This window comes from Nycticebus coucang, chromosome 7 (assembly GCF_027406575.1).
Source record: "Nycticebus coucang isolate mNycCou1 chromosome 7, mNycCou1.pri, whole genome shotgun sequence".
Taxonomy (NCBI): domain Eukaryota; kingdom Metazoa; phylum Chordata; class Mammalia; order Primates; family Lorisidae; genus Nycticebus; species Nycticebus coucang.
The window spans coordinates 65790297-65808755 of record NC_069786.1 but is presented as its reverse complement, the minus strand read 5'-3'; the positions used below and the strand labels follow the sequence as shown (position 1 = coordinate 65808755).

The window sequence follows — 18459 nt, the reverse complement described above, 5'->3', positions numbered from 1 at the left end:
AAAAATGGAAGGATGACAATATTATTAGTGATACTAGTGCACTATAACTTGAGTTTCAAAATCTGTCTTAACTTAAAATGTAAAATATGATTAAGGCTCCAAGCACAAAAATGAAGTGGACCAGAATAGGTCTGTAAGGGCCCTGAAAATAGAATTATCATTGAAACCGCAGGCCACGAAAGTAGACCACAACCCACATGCTAAACGTAAATAGGATGGCTACCTGCTAAAATAGAAAATATAAACAGAAACCAGTCTTTTATTACATAATACCCAAAATATCTAGGATAAAGGGAAAAAAATCACAACTTTTTTGAGAAAAGACAAAAGACACCAAGACCAAGATAACTCTGGTGTTGGAATTAACTGACAATTTTAAAAGAGACATAACAATGCACTTAAGTACATTCTTGAAACAAATGAAAACAGTTTAAAAAAAAACTCAAAAAATAAGATATTTAAAAAGGTACTGAGGCTTGGAGCCTGTAGTGGTTACGGTGCCAGCCATATACACAGAGGGTGGTGGGTTTGAACCTGGCCGGGGCCAACTGAAACAACTACAAAAAAAAAAAAAAATACCTGGGCATTGTGGCCAGTGCCTCTAGTCCCAGCTACTTGGAAAGCTGAGGCAAGAGAATTGCTTGAGCCCAAGAGTTTGAGGTTGCTTGGGACTCTCCATTGCACTCTACAGAGGGCGACATAGTGAAATTCTGTCTCAAAATAAATAAAAATAAAAAGGTACTGAACAATCTTTGTAATTTTCCTACTGATTTTATTGTATTTGCCTAATAGGGGACCTTTTTTTAATGATTACTGGCCTGTTGAATTTCCTCTTTGGTAAGTTAATCATTTGCATCTTTGTCAATGTTTCTATGGTTGCTTGTCTTTCATTAGTATTAATTTGTAGAATTCATTGTGTATGAATTGTTATAATTGGTGGTCATATATGTCATATATACTACTTTCCTAGTCCATGAATGGTGTGAGACGCACCTCTTTGTAGGGCTCAGTTTCTGGAGCCAGACTGTCTTAGGTTCAGATTCAGGTTTGCTATTTATTGGTGTATGACTTGAGCCTATAGACTCATCATCTGAAGTACAGGGGTTAAAATATTACCAAGTGCATAGAATGGGATGAGGATTAAAGGATTCAATAAATGTAAAACATGTAGAATAGCGTCTGAGACAGAGTAATCTAATAGTTTTCTGTTTGCTAGTATTATTTCTGTAATATATTTTGCTCTAAAAGTCTTTTAAATTGTTACATGGAATCCATGTTTATTAGTTTACCCAATGACTCCTAAATTTTCCTGATTTGCTTATGAAGACTTCCTCTGTCCCATGATTATGCAAAGTAATAACTTTTTTTTCTTTTAAATTTAAGTCCAGGCTAGGCAAGGTGGCTCACAGCTGTTATCCTAGCACTTTGGGTGGCTGAGGTGGGAGGATTGCTTGAGGCCAGGAGCCCAAGGCCAGTCTGAGGAAAGGGCAACCCTCATCTCCACAAAATATAGAAAAATCAGCCAGGTCATGGTGGTGTGCATCTCTGATCCCAAATACTCAGGAGGCTGAGACAGGAGGATGGCTTGTGCCCAGGAGTTTGAGGTTGCACTAAGATCTGATCATGCCTCTGCACTCTACTCCAGTGACAAAGTGAAACCCTGTCTTAAAAGAAATATTTCTATATAACTAGTAAGGTGGAGAATGAACTTCAGATTTTTTTCTACATGACTAGTCTACTATATTTGCATTAGATATTAAATAAACCTACTTTTCCCTATTATTTATCAAGCTCCCATATATACTTGGTTTTCTTCGACTCTCTGCTGTTGTTCCACTATTTTATTGTCTATTTCTGCTATTTTTATTTTCCTTATGGTAGGATTCAAATAGCTTTAATAGCTGATAAGTCTAGTCCCCTATCAAGATTTTCTTCAGTCTTCTTGGCTATTCTCAGAAGCTTTCCATTGACCTTTAAATGATACTCAGCTTCAAATTATGTACCTTTGAATTGAATTAATTTACATGTTAATTTTGGAAGGGTATTGTTTTATGATGTTAAAGCTCTTCGTTCAACATCAGAGTATATCACTCATTTTGTCCAAGTCCTGATTTATTTTATTTAGCACAATTTTATATTTTTCTTCATGTATATTATGTCATAATTATTACTATTATGAATGATAAAAAAAAAAAAAAAGGTACTGAACAGAAATTTTAGAATGAAAAAATGGTATAGCTGAGGCTCAGTGCCTGGGGCTCCGGCTGCATAACACTGAGGCTGGCGGGTTTGAATCTGGCCCAGGCCTGCCAAACAACCACAACCACAACAACAACAAAATAGCCAGGCATTGTGGCGGGCATCTGTAGTCCCAGCTTCTTGGGACACCGAGGCAAGAGAATCACTTGGGCTCAAGAGTTTGAGGTCACTGTGAGCTGTGACGCCATGGTACTCTACCCAGGGTGACATAGTAAAACTCTGTCTCAAAAAAAAAAAAAAAAAAAAAGGCTCGGTGCCTGAGCCCAGGAGTTTGAGGTTGCTGTGAACTGTGATGTCTTCTCACATAATGAGACCCTGTCTCAAAAGAAAAAAAAAAAGAAAAAAAAAATGCTATAGCTGAAATTAAAACTCATTAGACATACTCAGTAACAGAATAAAGATACTAGAGGGAAGAATCAGTGAATCTAAAGAGATAAATAGAGATTACCCACTCTGAATATCACAGAGAAAAATACAATGAAAAACGAAAGAAATAATGAGCAAAGCTTCATAGACCGAAGGAACAATAACATGTGTGCTACCAGGGTTCTAGAGAAAAAGGAAAAAAGTTTGAAACTGAAAAATATTTAAAAAATTGGCAGAAAAATTTCCCACCTTTGGCAAAATTATAGACCTGCAGATTAAAGAATCTAAGTGAATATCAAAGATGATAAATTCTAAGGAATCCACATCAATTCTAAGTAATCAAAATCAAACTCCTAAAAGTAAAGATAAAGGAAAAAGTATTAAAAGCAGCCAGAAATGAACAATACATTACCTAAAGGGGAACAATGATTTGAATGACAGCAGATCTGTCATTTGAAAAGAGGACCAGAAGGAAGTACTTCACTACTTTTCAAGTGCTGAAAGAACAGTCACAATCTAGAATTGTACATTCAGTAAAATTATCTATCACATATGAAGGTGAAATAAAGATATTTTTAGAAAACTAGAATAGTTTGTCACCAGTAGAGCTAACCTTAAAAAAAAAAAAAATTGGATAATAGAAATTCTCCAAATGGAAATGAAGCAGGAGGAAGGTTGGAACTTCAGAAAGGAAGAATAATAGAATAGGGAAAGATGAAGGAATTAATAATCAGTTCACATAAAAAGAAACATAAATACCTGTTTAAGAGATGTTAACATCACACTCCTTGAAGAAGTGCTAACTATAATTTTTTTTTAACCCATTAAGCTGGCAAAGACTAAAGAGTTTGATAACATATGGTTTCGCAAGGGGTGTACACCAATTTATTTTCCTGTATTCTACTGTATATATTTGTTTATTGTATAAACAAATGTGCGATCCCAATTATTAGGCAATCCTACTTCTAAGAATTTATCTTAATGATCAATATTCACAAACATGTGGAATGATTTATAAAATATGGGAATGGGAACTCATGGGCAGAGACAGAAAGAATTTTCAATGACTATCCTTTTATGTCTTCTAAATTAAGCACCAAAACAGTGTATTAAATTTTTAAAAATTAGGGTACGGAGTTTTAGTTAGACAAGAAGAATAGGTTTTTGAAATCTATTTGTTCCTTTGAGCCACAGGCGCTGCCCAGAAATCTATTTGTTCTATATGGTGATTATATTTAATGATAATGGGCTGGCCCAGGTGGCTTATGCCTATAATCATAGCACTTTGGGAGGCTGAGGCAGAAGGATAACTTGAAGCCAGGAGTTAAGAGACCAGCCAAAGCCCATGATTGCATTAATGTGCACAGCTATGATTTAATAAAAAAAAAAAAAGAAAGAGACCAGCCAAAGCATCAGAGCAAGACCCCATGATCCCTGTCTCTATAATTAGGCTGAATAATCCCAGCACTCTGGGAGGCCGAGGCAAGTGGATTGTTTGAATTCACAAGTTTGAGACCAGCCTGAGCAAGAGCAAGACTCTATCTCTGAAAATAGCTAGGCATTGTGGTGGGTTTCTATAGTCCCAGCTGCTCAGAAGGCTGGGCAAGAGGACATCTTGAGCTCAAGAGTTTGAGGTTGCTTTGAGATAGGAGGCCACAGTACTCTACTGAGGGTGACAAAGTGAGACTCTGTCTCAAAAAAACAAAACAAAAACAAAAGAAACAAAAAACAAAAACTTTACATTTTATTTTTAGAAACCTTTTTGTGGCTCAGCGCCTGTGGCTCAAGCGGCTAAGGCGCCAGCCACATACGCCTGAGCTGGCGGGTTCGAATCTAGCCCAGGCCCGCCAAACAACAATGACGGCTGCAACCAAAAAATAGCTGGGTGTTGTGGTGGGCACCTGTAGTCCCAGCTTCTTGGGAGGCTAAGGGAGGAGAATCGCTTGAGCCCAGGAGTTGGAGGTTGCTGTGAGCTGTAATGCCACTGCACTCTACCCAGGGCGACAGCTTGAGGCTCTGTCTCAAAAAAAAAAAAAGAAACCTTTTTGTACTTGAGACCCACTGACTTTATACCAATGAATTTCTCTTGAAACTTTGATAGTAAATGCAATTTCTAAATCACCATCAAAATAAGATTTGAAATAAAGAACAGAACTATTCTTAAAATGCCCTACTTCAGACAATTTCATATTATTGGTCTAATCTCCCCCAAAAGTTGCTAAGTTTAACTTCCCACTACTTTCCAGGAACAGTGCCAAAATTACTTCCAGAATAATGACACTGAAAGGGGACCACAGAAATGAGTCTCTAGTGTTCCCCTTCATTTGTCTCCTCATTCACTAGCTGCTTGTTCAGTTGTGCTACTGTCTGTATTTCCAGGCAATCTCTCCTTTCCTACCATTTCTTCTCATGTAACTATTATCATGTTGCCACAACTCAGCTCTTACATTTCTGTGTACTCTGTAATAAACCAAAGCACTCATCTCTCGTTGCATGGCCAAAATAGACACACTCCTCTTTGATAACTGCAGTGAACTCTATAAAGAGAACAGCATGACCTCAAGTCATGTCAACTCTTGAAAAAACAGGAAGTACCTTCTTCAAAGTAGTTCTCTGTTCTGTCTTCCACTCTGCCCCTTGACAGCCCTTTGTTGAGCCTCTAGGAGGGGAGGCAGTTTTTATTAGCCTCCAGCATTCCACTTCTGCATCTGTTGGAAGGGTCTTCTTGACCCTGAACTTTATCTAGCCTATGCAAATAGCCACAAAAAGCACAATCTCTGATCTCACAACTGCAAAGAGAGTAAGACCCAAGAAGATTGATTGCCCAGACTCACCAAGACCATAAACAGATGGGCCCAGTCAGATTTCTTCAGAAGTCTTTTTGTTTTCTTTCAGGAAGTTAAGAAAAGAAAAAAAATTCCTGTATTTATTTCTTATCAACTGAGGTGTAAATGTCTCACATAAGGTTTTAAATATAATGATTATAAACATCACAGTGTTGCATAAAGCCTTTTTACTGTTCTAAATTTAGAATTCTTGTAATGAGGCCATCAAACTTACAAAAATTACGTAGATGCATGCCAAAAATCCACTCTGACCAATGTTCTAAACAGTAACTGAAGGATTACTGGATAACAGGTACTCATATTCCCCAACTGCGGAAAATGATTCTCCACCTCTATAATGGTGGGGAACTTGCAGTCTCTGGGCCACGTCTGGCCCTCCTGATCCAAATCTAAACTTCACAAGACAGATCTCATTACTAAAAGGATTTGTTCTGTAAAATGTGATTTTAGTCAAAAGGCTACATTGAAGGATCCAGTGGGCCGCATGCAGCCAAGGATGGAGGTTCCCCACTCCTGGAAGATATGCTAGCTTAACATGCATTTCAGGGCTACACAGTAGGATGCTATATCAACTTTCAGCACAACTTCCTGTCCACAATGACAAGGGCAAAACTAGCATTTATTTCTACAGGTAATAATACATTGTAATGATGTGATGATACATAAAAAAGTAGTAATATATGATACAAAAACAGCTACATTTATTACTTCCTCATCCTTTAGACAAATATTGAAACATTGCCCCTTCAGTACCCAAAGAATCTTTATATCAAATCCATTAAGAGTTTATAATCACCCTTTGTGGTTTAAAATGTGAGCTTCTTCCCCACAATAACATTACTAGGTTTCCACCCAGAAAAAAAAAATCATTTTACCGTAATAAGCATATTTGCACTAGAATGTTTATCACAGCTCAATTCATAATCACCAAGATGTAGAAACAATCCAAGTGTCCATCAACCCATGAATGAATTAATAATCAATAGTATACATACACCATGGAATATCATTCAGCCATAAAAAGATTGAGACATTACAAGAATGGAAAATCAAGTACCCAGTGTATTCAGTACTAATACGAAACCAGAGGATGAACAATTACATGCCCACACAAGAGAAAAAGAATTAAATTCAAGTTGGGGGGAAGGGGGCAGACAGGAGCACTGATACATTCTCATCTCACCAGCACAATGTAGAGGCATATGGCATACCTCCTGGGTGAAGGGCTCAGCTACAACTTGGACTTTACCTAATAAACCTAACAAATGCAAACAATGTAACCTAATCGTATGTGCCCTCACATTAATCTGAAATTTTCAAAAGTGAGCTTTTTATTACCTCACTCTTTCTAAATAAACCACAGTGTCCTTAACGTTTACAAGTAAAGAACAGAGCATAATGTAAGACCTTACAGACTAAAATGTAAGAAAAAAGATTTAGTTGTCAATAAAAGAATAAAAGGGCTGGGCCTGGTAGCTCATGCCTGTAATCCTAGCACTCTGGGAGGCTAAGGCAGGTGGATTGCTTGAGATCAGCTAAGCAAAAGAGAAACCCTGTCTCTAAAATTAGCTGGGTGTTATGGTAGGCACCTGTAGTCCCAACTACTTGGGAGGCCGAGGCAAGAGAATCACTTGAGCCCAAGAGTTTGAGGTTGCTGTGAGCGATGAAGTCACAGTACTCTACAAGACAACAAAGTGACGCTGTCTCAAAAAAAAGAAAAGAATAAAAAAAGACCCCTTTACTACTGCAGTTGACAGATCTCTAAAAACAACAACAGGATTTTCTAGATGACACAGGAAGAAGTAATGCCTTAAACTAAAATATGCCAAAGTTCAGGTCCAGGATTTAAATCTCGCAACAGTATCACAGATACTGCTTTTTAGTGTTTTTCTTAAATGCAAATAATTGCATTCTTTACTGAATCTTCAAGGAAAAAAACATACATCACACTTGTTGACTGTAGGATTGACAGCCAGTCTCGTTTATACCAAGAAGTCAAAACAAATAGTTCCACGAGCTGTGGCATGGAATGGTTTTAGAAGTATTTATCTGACACAACATAGAAGAAAATAAAATCAAAATAGAATATAAAAAGAATGCAGAGACAAAAAAAAAATTAGAAATAAGTATCTTACCTTCTTTATGCCAATCTTGGGTCTTTTAAAATTAAAACAAAACAAAATATAGATATTTCTAAATATTATAGAGCACATCAGTCTACTTAAAAGGTGAGAAGAGAATGTTCTACTTAGGACAATTCTGAAAGACATTGCAGACCTTTTTTTTTTTTTTTTTTGAGACAGAGTTTTACTTTGTCACCCTTGGTAGAGTGCCCTGGTGTCATAGCTCACAACAACCTTAAATTCCTGGACTTAAGTGATTCTCTTGTCTCAGCCTCCCAAGTAGCTGGGACTATAGCCCACCACAACACTCGGCTATTATTTTTAGAGACGGGGTTTCACTCTTGCTCAGGCAATCCACTCGCCTCAGCCTCCCAAGTGCTGGGTATTACAGGCATAAGCCACCGTGCCCCGCCTTTTTTTTTTTTTTTTTGAGACAGAGTCTCAGTTTGCTGCCCTTGGTAGAGTTCCCTGGCATAGCTCACAGCAACCTCAAACTCTTGGGCTCAAGTGATTCTCTTGCATCAGCCTCCTGAGTAGTTAGGACCTACAGGTGCCCGCCACAACGTCTGGCTATTTTTAGAGACGGGGGTCTCACTCTTGCTCAGGCTGGCCTTGAATCTGTGAACTCAAGCAATCCACCCACCCCAGCCTGCCAGAGTGCTAGGATTATAGGCGTGAGACATTGCGCCCAGCCCTAGACATCTAAATTTTAATGAACCAGAAACATAACGGAAAAGGCTCTTAATCACCAACTTAGGTTTGAGGCCTAGTTCCCTGGTATGGTAATAACCTTTTTCTCCTTGACTATTTTCATCTGTAAAATAGGAAAATACAGAGTTATTGCAAGGATCAGAAAAGATTGCAGATAATGCTCGCATTTGCTAACTCTAAGAAACTAATGAAATTATTATTCCCTAGACTAGTTAGAATAAAGTCAGTTTAATATTTGATTGCTTTCTATAAAGGTTTGAAGGTAACTGAAGGTAATTTCACTCTATTACTTTCAGAGTATCAGATCTAATATCTGTTACAAATGGCAGTAGTCACATATTTCAGACACAATATAAAAAGACTTAAAACAAAGTTCTTACCATTTCAAATAATATACCAAATCACTTATGTAAGCTTTAAATGTTCCAATATAAGTAAGTTTCTCAAACATGTAGGATGCTTCTAAATCTAAGCAGTGTATGAAGGGCAAATTATTTACTCAAAATATCTTTATCTTTCTCTCTTCAAATGCCATTTCCCTCCACTCTCTCTTTCTCTAGAAGAGTATTTATTTATACCATGCTATTTAGACAACTATAGTTTAAAAAAAAAAACAAAACTTGGTGGAAGCAAAAGGGCAAATTACTCACAAGAAGTAGTCAAGTGGTTCCATAGTAAATGAACAAAGTAAGAAGAAGGGCAAAATACTTTAAAAACATCTAATTACCAAGAACACAGAGTGGAGAAGGACGAGTATCTACAACAAATGGTGTTGGGACGTCTGATTATCCACATGTAGAAAAGTGAAATTAGATCCTCATCATACAATATATACAAAGATCAACTCAAAAAGGATTTAAAAGTGTTAAACATAAGACCTTAAACTGTAAAACTACTAAAGAAAATATTATTGATGTTGGTAATGATTTTTTGGATATGACTCCAAAATACATAGGCAACAAAGTGAAAATAGACAAATGGGAATACATCAAACTAACAGGCTTCTACATAGCCAAGGAAATAACCAACAGAGTAGAGAGACAACCTTTGGAGTGACAGAATATGTCTGAAAGGGGTTCAAATCCAAAATAAATAAGGAGTGCAACTGACACACTAGAAAGAAAACAAGCTAATTATAAAAAAACAGGCAAAGAATATGAATAGACATTATTTAAAAGACATACAAATGGCCAAAAGATTTATGAAAAAAATGCTCAACATCACTAATCAGAGAAATGCAAATTAAAACTACCCTAATGAGCCATTGCCTCACACCTATTAGAAAGGCTATCATCAAAAAGACAAAAGATAAGTATTAGAGAAGACATGGAGAAAAGGAAACTCTTGCACACTGTTGATGAGATGTAAATTACTATAGCCATTATAGAAAACGATTACAAGGTTCCTCAGGAAATCTAAAATATAACCACCTATGATCCAGCAATGCCACTACTGAATACATATGCAAAGATGAAGTCAGTATGTTAAAGAGATGGCTGCACCCTCATGTTCACAGCCACATCATTCACAATAGCCACGGTACAGCATCAACCTAAATGTTCATCAATGGATGAATGGATAAACGAAAATGTAGTATAACAAAACAGAATACTGTCCGGCCTTTAAAAAGAAGGGAATAATGCCATTTACAGAACATGAATAAACCTGGAGACAATATGTTAAGTGAAGTAAGCCAAGCACACAAATACCACATGATTTAACTTACTTGTGGAATCTAAAAAAGTTGAACTCAAGGAAGTAGAGAGAAGAATGGTGGTTCTTAGGGAACTGGAATAGGGGGTAGGAGAGGTTGGGGAAGTACTGGTCAAAGGATATAAAATTTCAGTTAGATGGGAAAAGTTTAAGAGAGCTATTAACTACAGTTTTCATGTGGTACAACACATTGTATTCTTGAAAACTGCTAAGAGAGTAGATTTTTTTTTTTTTTTTTGGAGACAGAGTCTCATTATGTTGCCCTCAGTAGAGTGGCGTGGTGTCATAGCTCACAGCAACCTCAAACTCTTGGGCTTAAGAAATTCTCTTGCCTTAGCCTCCCAAGTAGCTGGGACTACAGGCACCTGCCACAATGTCCGGCTATTTTTCTTGTTGTTGTAGTTATCATTGTTGTTTGGCAGGCTCAGGCTGGATTCGAGCCTGCCAGCTCCAGTGTATGTGGCTGGTGCCCTAGCCGCTGAGCTACAGGCACCGAGCCAAGAGAGTAGACTATTCTATTATTTTTGGAGATAGAAGTCTCACTATTTTGCCCAAGTGGGGCTTGAATTCATGATCCTTTTGCCTTAGCCTCTGGAGTACCTGGACTACAGGCGTACACCACCTGTGCCTGGCTAGATTTTAAGTGTTCTCACCACAAAAACATGTCTGTGAGGTGATGCTTATGTAATTTACCTCAATTTGGCCATTCCACAATGTATACATATTTCAAAGCATCATATTATTCACAGTGAATATATGTAATTTTTGTCAATTAAAAAACAAAGTAGAACAAATAAAAGGACAAAAATAAACTTAAAAACACAAAAATATCATATTTATATCAGCCTTAGGATGAATTTCAGCTAATTATTTAGTGTTTCTGCTCATTTTGTATGCATAAGAATTTTCAGAACACATACTTGTTCTTACCTTTAGATTTGGGAATTAGCTCTCCACAACTGAGTATCCGTACCTCAGCAAATGGTTTGCTAGCTGCATCTGTTTTCTGGTTTTCTATCTCTCTTACAACTTCTTGACCAGAGATCACTTGCCCAAATACAACATGATGCCTACAGAGTCCAACAAAGATGATTAAATAGAAGCTTCTTATTTTAATATTAATTTAAATCAGGTTGTAAGGTAAAAAAGAAATAATATTTACCCATCTAAATGAGGAGTTGGTTTTGTTGTTCTTTTGGAAGTCATCAGAGAAGAATAAAAACAAAGTCAGAGAAAAACATAGTTAGCATCTCTAAAAAGGAAAAGAAAATAACTACATTGGAAAGCAAAGTTGAAAACAGAAATTATATGCTATCGTAACATAATAGAATCCTATTACTTAACCTTAGGTAGAACAGAATCCAGTATGTTTTCCACATAATGTACTTTTCAAAACTTGTTCTGATTATAAAATACCTCCTCACTGTTAAAAACTTGGATGTAATTAAAATGGCCATTTTGGTGTTATTTCTATCCATTCTTATTTCTTGTACGTAACTGAGTTGTTTTTTTTTTTAACTATTAGGTCATGCCTACTATTCTTTTTAATGGCTTTAGGCAAGTAATTGCAGATACAACAATATAAATGCTAATTTCCTAGATGTGACAACTGCTAAAAAGAGTTTTCAGAACTACATTAGATACTAATGATAGATCTACAGAGGCTAATTTTAAAGTGCCTATCAGGGCATAATAAATCCTACAGAAGCCTCAGCCTCTGCAATATCATCATAGGTTAATAGCTTTACAAATCATAAACATTGAAAAAACAACAAAAAAACACAAATCATAAACATTAATGTGGGACACTGCAAGAAAAAACTGTTCAGGTGGCATCCAGTTTCTTATAGGCTTCTTCAATGAGTGTTAACATGTTCTTAATCTGGGAGGAATTATGAAGAACATCCAAGTCCTTTAGAAGAGCATTCTGGTTTGGAATTGTGTCAAAATTTCTTGCTGAAGTGTGGGTGCTTTGAGACTTTTCTGAGAAAGTTCTGGAAGAGAGAGTACATTACTAATATCCATTTGAAGCACTTGTTTTAGTGTCTTCTCTTCATCTTCTACCTCACTTTCCAGAATTTCAATTTTGTTCTTTAGGCTCTGAATATCCTCAGTCATCAATTCTGCAGTCTCTACCATTTTTTCTATTTCTTCCTGCAATAATGCCAGACCTTCTTTATTAGCTTGCTCCCGTGCCCTTTCCATATCCAGTAGACTTGACACCTGAGTTAAATCCTTCAGCTTTTCAGGAGGGACTTTCAGGGTTTCACAAAGTTGTAGCAATCTTTTTTTCAGTAAGTTGAGATGATACTGTATTTCTTCTTTTTCTCGACTACTATTGCTCAAAATTGTTATTATTACTGATTCCATTATTGTTTGCAACTGCTCTCTGCTACTCTTTGAAAGTGGTTGCCAGGTTTTCTTTTTGTTGGGTGCTATCTTTATCTGTTTTACATTAGTATGCTTTGTTTGTCCTTCAGAAGACAGATGGTTTGAATGACTTTTATTTCTTTTTCCTGTGTTTCTAACCTTTTTCTCTGACAACTCTTCATCATCATCAGTTTTTCTTTTTGAATTTCTTTTTAACTGTTGAGACTTTTTCTTGGAAACATGTGGTTTACCAGGTATCTTGATCACTAATTTCTCAGAAACCCTTCGGGGAGCCAAGCTCAGGATCCGTATCTGAGTTCTTAACTGAATATTTATGGTTATATAATGTCCTATATGAACATATCAAAATTTATTAAATCATCCCACCAGTTTATGGATTTAACATCAGTGGATTTCAATCTAAAATATCTTAAACAATTAAAGTGTGGGTCATATTCCGATGGTCTTCATTTCTACTCTGATGGATATGAACAGAAATGGTCTATAGAGTGTTACAAATTTTAAAATTAGCTGCTAATACTTAAATGTTCAGATATTTTCACATAAAAATCCAAAGTTCACACCAGGCATAGTGGCTCATACCTGTAATCCTAGCACTCTGAGGCCAAAGCAGGTGGATTGCTAGAGCTCAGCAATTGGAGACCAGCCTGAGCAAGAGCAAGACCCCATCTCTATCAGAAAAATTGAAAAACCAGCAAAGCACTGGGGTTGGGGTCTTTTGTCCCAGCTACTCCAGAGGCTGAGGCAAGAGGACTGCTTGAGCCCAGGAGTTTGAGGTTGTTGTAAGCTATGACACCATGGGACTCTCTCTCCCAAGGGCAACAGTGAGACTCCATCTCAAAAATAAATAAATAAGTAAAAAAAAAAAATAAAAAACAAAAAATCCAAGAGTTCAGACCTCTCTGGAAAACCTGAAAGACATGGTACCTGGCTCATGGCAATAGCTGGCTAGAGCTGGGTATTCCTGTCTCCTTTTTTTTTTTTTGCAGCTTTTGGCTGGGGCTGGATTTGAACCCACCACCTCCAGCATATGGGGCCGGTGCCCTACTCCTTTGAGCCACAGGCACCGCCTAATATTCCTGTCTACTTTAATATGAGGAGAAATAGTTTGGTTTCTTGTCCCAGCAGGCTTTACTTGTTTATGTTACTCGCCTTGCATAGGCTTTTGTGTGTGTTACCCTTGACATAAAGTAAACATCATAATGAAGAAAGAGAAACTGGATCAGAACTTAGAATGAAGCCTAAAATTAGCATTTTTGGCAAATGAAATAATTTTCTTAAATCCACCTGCCAGATCTACCTTAAAAAATTTTAACACATAGGTGTATTTTTAGATTTACCTAACTTAAAAAAATTAAAGACCTACTACTATTTCCTCACTGTAACATGTGCTTACCTTGCTACGATCACCTAGAAATGTGAAAACATTAATATACTATACACATACATATATTTTTACACCATATTATATTAATATTATACATTACATACAAAGTGCACATATATAATACCAATCAAGCTACAGGTGATCTTCATTTCACTGATTTTGCATTTGCAAGTTTTTCTGTTAAGACTTATTTATAACTCCAAAGTTAATGCTTGCAGTACTTTCATGGACAGTTGCAGATACACACAGAGAAGTAAATAAGTGTATTGGTAAGGATGTGAAAAATTATAACTGTTGTACACTGCAGGTCAGAATGCAAAATAGTGTAACCACTGTTGGAAAGTCTGTCAGTTCCTCAAAAAGCTAAACACAGGGCTGGGCTGGTGGTTCACAACTGTAATCCTAGCACTCTGGGAAGCTGAAGCAGGTAGATCACCTAAGCTCAGAAACTCGAGACCAGCCTTAGCAAAAACAAAACCCATCTCTACTAAAAATAAAAAAACAGCCACACATTGTGGTAGGCGGCTGTAGTCCTATGTGGGAGGCTGAAGGAAGAGGATCACTTCAGTGAGTTTATGATTGCTGTGAGCTGTGATGCCACAGCACTCTCTCTACCCAGGGTGACAGAGTAAGACTCTGTCTCAGAAGGAAAAATGCTAAACAGAACATATGACCAGCAAGTCTACTCGTTAGGTATATAACACCCCCCCCCCGAAACTGAAAACATAGACTCAAAGGTCAATGTTCACTTAGTATTATTTGCAATATCCAAAAGGGAGAAATAAGACAAATGTCCATTAACAGATACAATGTGGCATATACATACAGTGATATATTATTCAGCCATAAAAAGGAATGGGTTCTGAAACATGTTACAATATGAATGATATGAATAAACCTTGACAACATGCTAAGTAAACAAGCCAGACAAAAAGTACAATTATTGTGTGATTCCACTTAAATAAAATATCCTCAATAGGCAAATTAACAAGGAAAGTAGATGAGACTAGGGGTTAGGAAGAAGGGGAAAGGGTTATAGAGTTTAGTTTCTTAGATGATGAAACAGTTCTGGAAATAGATAGCAGTGATGGTTGTACAACACATGAATATAATAACCATGACGGAACACTTACAAAAATGGCAAATTCTATGTTACAGCATTTTTGAGATAAAGTCTCACTCTGTTGCCCAGGTTAGAGTGCTGTGGTATCAGCCTAACTCACAGCAACTTCAAACTTCTAGGTTCAAGTGATCCTCCTGCTTCAGCCTCCTGAGTAGCTGGGACTACAGGTGCCTACCCCAATGCCTTGCTAGTTTTTCTATTTTTAGTAGAGACCTGGTCTCTAACTCCTGAGCTCAAGTGATCCTCCCACCTTAGCCTCCCAGAGGGCTATGCCTGGCCCATAGTAGAAATGAAAAAAACAAAACAAAAAAGACTGAAGCTCTCTAAAAACTGAAGTTGTTTCCTTTCAAAAATATAGCACAGAAGAAGGATTATCTAAAAAAAATGGAAAGAGATAAGGAGAAATTAACACTTAGAAGATTCTGAGAATATATGTGAAGGATTATATGAATTTAACATAGAGGTTTTGGTAGTATAGGAAGGATTTTATTTAAAGAGGATAAAGAGAGTGGCACCTGTGGCTCAAGGAGTAGGGCGCCGGTCCCATATGCCGGAGGTGGCGGGTTCAAACCCAGCCCCGGCCAAAAACCACAAAAAAAAAAAATAAATCCTATTTATAAAAAAAAAAAAAAAAAAGAGAGTGGCACCTGTGGCTCACTGGGTAAGGCGCTGGCCCCATATACCGAAGGTGGCGGGTTCAAACCCAGCCCCGGCCAAACTGCAACAAAAAAATAGCTGGGCGTTGTGGCAGGCACCTGTGGTCTCAGCTACTCAGGAGGCTGAGGCGAAAGAATCACCTAAGCCCAGGAATTGGAGAATGCTGTGAGCTGTGATGCCATAGCACTCTACCAAGGGTGATGAAGTGAGACTCTGTCTCTAAAAAAATAAGAAAGATAAAGAAATGATATTACTGTGTTGTAGAGAATTTAGTGAAATTAGCACTCGTATATACAACTGGTGCTAAACTGTACTTCCTTTCGAAAATCAATGCAGCTATATGCAAAGACTTAAAACATAAGTATTTCATTAAATAAACATGTAGTGCCTTACACAAAGGACATTTTTATTTTATTTTATTTTTTTTGAGATAGAGTCTCATTATGTTACCCTCGGTAGAGTGCCATGGTGTCACAGCTCCCAGCAACCTCAAACTCCTGGGCTTAAGTGATTCTCCTGCCTCAGCTTCCCAAGCAGCTGGGACTACAGGCGCCAAGCCAAAAGAAATTTTTAAAAAAATGCACCAAACTATTAGCATGACAATGTTCACTGTAGCTGTTTGGAAAACAGAAAGCATACCAAATATCCAACAGTTAGATTAGTAAAGCACAGTGCATTCAATTCAAGTAAGAAGTAAACAATGGCGGCGCTCCTAGCACAGTGGTTATGGTGCTGACCACATGCACTGAGGGTGGAGGGTTTGAACCTGGCCCAGGCCAGCTAAACATCAATGACAACTGCAAAAAAAAAAAAAAAAAAAAAAAAAAATAGCCGGGCATTGTGGCAGGTGCCTGTAGTCCCAGCTACTTAGAAGGCTAAGGCAAGAGAATCGCTTAAGCCCAAAAGAGTTTGAGGTTGCTGTGAGCTGTGATGCCACAGCACTTTACTGAGGGCAACAAAGTGAGACTGTATCTCAAAAAAAAAAAAAAAGTAAACATGTAGCCATTACAATGCTAATACTTAGTGATATATGAAGAGATTTACATTATATTTAAAAGTTGATTATAGAGCACATGGCAATAGCCTATCAACATTTTTACTGTATGGAAAGATGCTCTGGGAGTGGATTTCTTATTTTCCTATGGTATCTAATTTTTCTATCATAAAGAGATAGGAAGTTGTTTCATTTAAAAAATCGGGAAGATATATATGAGAATTAAATTGAATAAATTACAGTAAACGCAAATAATGTAGTACTATGCAGCTGCAAAAAAGAATAAAAACCATCTCTGTAAAATGATTATATAGACTGATTTCAAGGATACACTGTTAAGTGAAAAAAGCAAATAAGTATATATGATATGCCATCTACTGTGTAAGAAAGAAGAGAAAATAAAAAAAGATACATGTATCTGCTTATGTTTGCAAAAAGAAATACAAAAAGATAGACTAGGGTAAATAAAATAGAGAAATGAATAGAAGTGACACTTTAGATTATTGTTTTGGTTTTTAGAAACATGCTAATATTTCATAAACTTAAAAAAGAAAAAAAAAAAACAGAAAAGGGTGGTGCCTGTGGCTCAGTGAGTTGGGCACTGGCCCCATATACCAAGGGTGGCAGGTTTGAACCTGGCACCAGCCAAACTGCAACAGAAAAATAGCTGGGCATTGTGGTGGGTGCCTGTAGTCCCAGCTACTTGCTTGGGAGGCTGAGGCCTCCAGCCCAAGAGCTGGAGGTTGCAGTGAGCTATGATGCCACAGCACTCTACCAAGGGAGACAAAGCAAGACTCTGTCTTTAAAAAAAAAAAAAGGCTGGACGCTTGTGGCTCAAGCTACTAAGGCGCCAGCCACATACATGTGAGCTGGCGGGTTCGAATCCAGCCCGGGCCTGCCAAACAACAATGACGGCTGCAACCAAAAATAGCCTGGCGTTGTGGCGGGCACCTGTGGTCCTAGCAAGTTGGGAGGCAGAAGCAGGAGAATCCCTTGAGCCTAGGAGTTTGAGGTTGCTGTGAGCCGTGATGCCACAGTACTCTACCCAGGGTGACAGCTTGAGGCTCTGTCTCAAAAAAAAAAAAAAAAAAAGAGGGCAGCACCTGTGGCTAAAAGGAGTAGGGTCCTGGACCCATACGCTGGAGGTGGCAGGTTCAAACCTAGCCCTGGCCAAAAACTGCAAAAAATTAAAAAAAAAAAAAAAGAAAGAAAAGAAAAGCAAAAACAAGATAAATCAAACTAAGGTAGGGGAACAAAATGAAATACACTCAGTAACAAATCAATCTAACAAATTTGAGTGAATCAGAAAACCACACAAAAAAGTACTATTTTCAGTTACTTTTTTTTTTTTTGTAGTTTTTGGTCGGAGCTGGGTTTGAACCCGCCACCTCTGGCATATGGGGCCAGTGCCTCACTCCTTTGAGCCACAGGTGCCGCTCTAACCTCAGTTACTTTTAAACATGGTGTTTTTTTTTTCTTTTGGCCGGGGCTGGGTTTGAACCTGCCACCTCCGGCATATGGGACGGGCGCCCTACTCCTTGAGCCACAGGCGCCACCCTAAACATGGTGTTTTAACTACATTGTCCAGTCTAAAAACAAAAATAACTATAAATAAATAGTAAACTCTAGTTAGTAGGTTCTTTTTCATAGGAATCTAATTGCTTATTCTAGGATTCAGGAAATAAATAGAAATGCTGAAGACTGTGGGAGCCAGATTTCTCACTGAACAAAGGAGTAACAAAAACAGAATAGGGAAACACCCAAATAATCCATGCAGTGCTGACAGACTCCTCAGAGACAAGGAGAGTTCAAGGCTACTGAAGAGCAAATCTATTTCCATAGAGTAGGATTAAAAAATATGCCCTAACAGGAACTCCTGTCAGGGTATT

General features: G+C 37.6%; 1 protein-coding gene and 1 pseudogene across 3 annotated transcripts in view; both read right to left on the bottom strand.

The window, feature by feature from the left end:
• The window catches only part of PPIG (peptidylprolyl isomerase G), a 67732-nt gene that overhangs the window by 23793 nt on the left and 25480 nt on the right, over positions 1–18459 (bottom strand). For both annotated transcript variants that reach the window (XM_053596267.1, XM_053596268.1), the window contains exons 7-8: positions 11181–11210; positions 10949–11088 (exon numbers count right to left, since the gene is read on the bottom strand). In XM_053596267.1, the coding sequence (XP_053452242.1) occupies positions 10949–11088; positions 11181–11210 (170 nt within the window). The remainder of the gene's footprint in view (positions 1–10948; positions 11089–11180; positions 11211–18459) is intronic.
• Positions 11825–12979, bottom strand: LOC128590402 (centromere protein Q-like; annotated as a pseudogene). The gene is made up of 2 exons (XR_008381271.1): positions 12973–12979; positions 11825–12738 (listed from the first exon to the last, which is right to left on the bottom strand). The product of XR_008381271.1 is annotated as a centromere protein Q-like (transcript).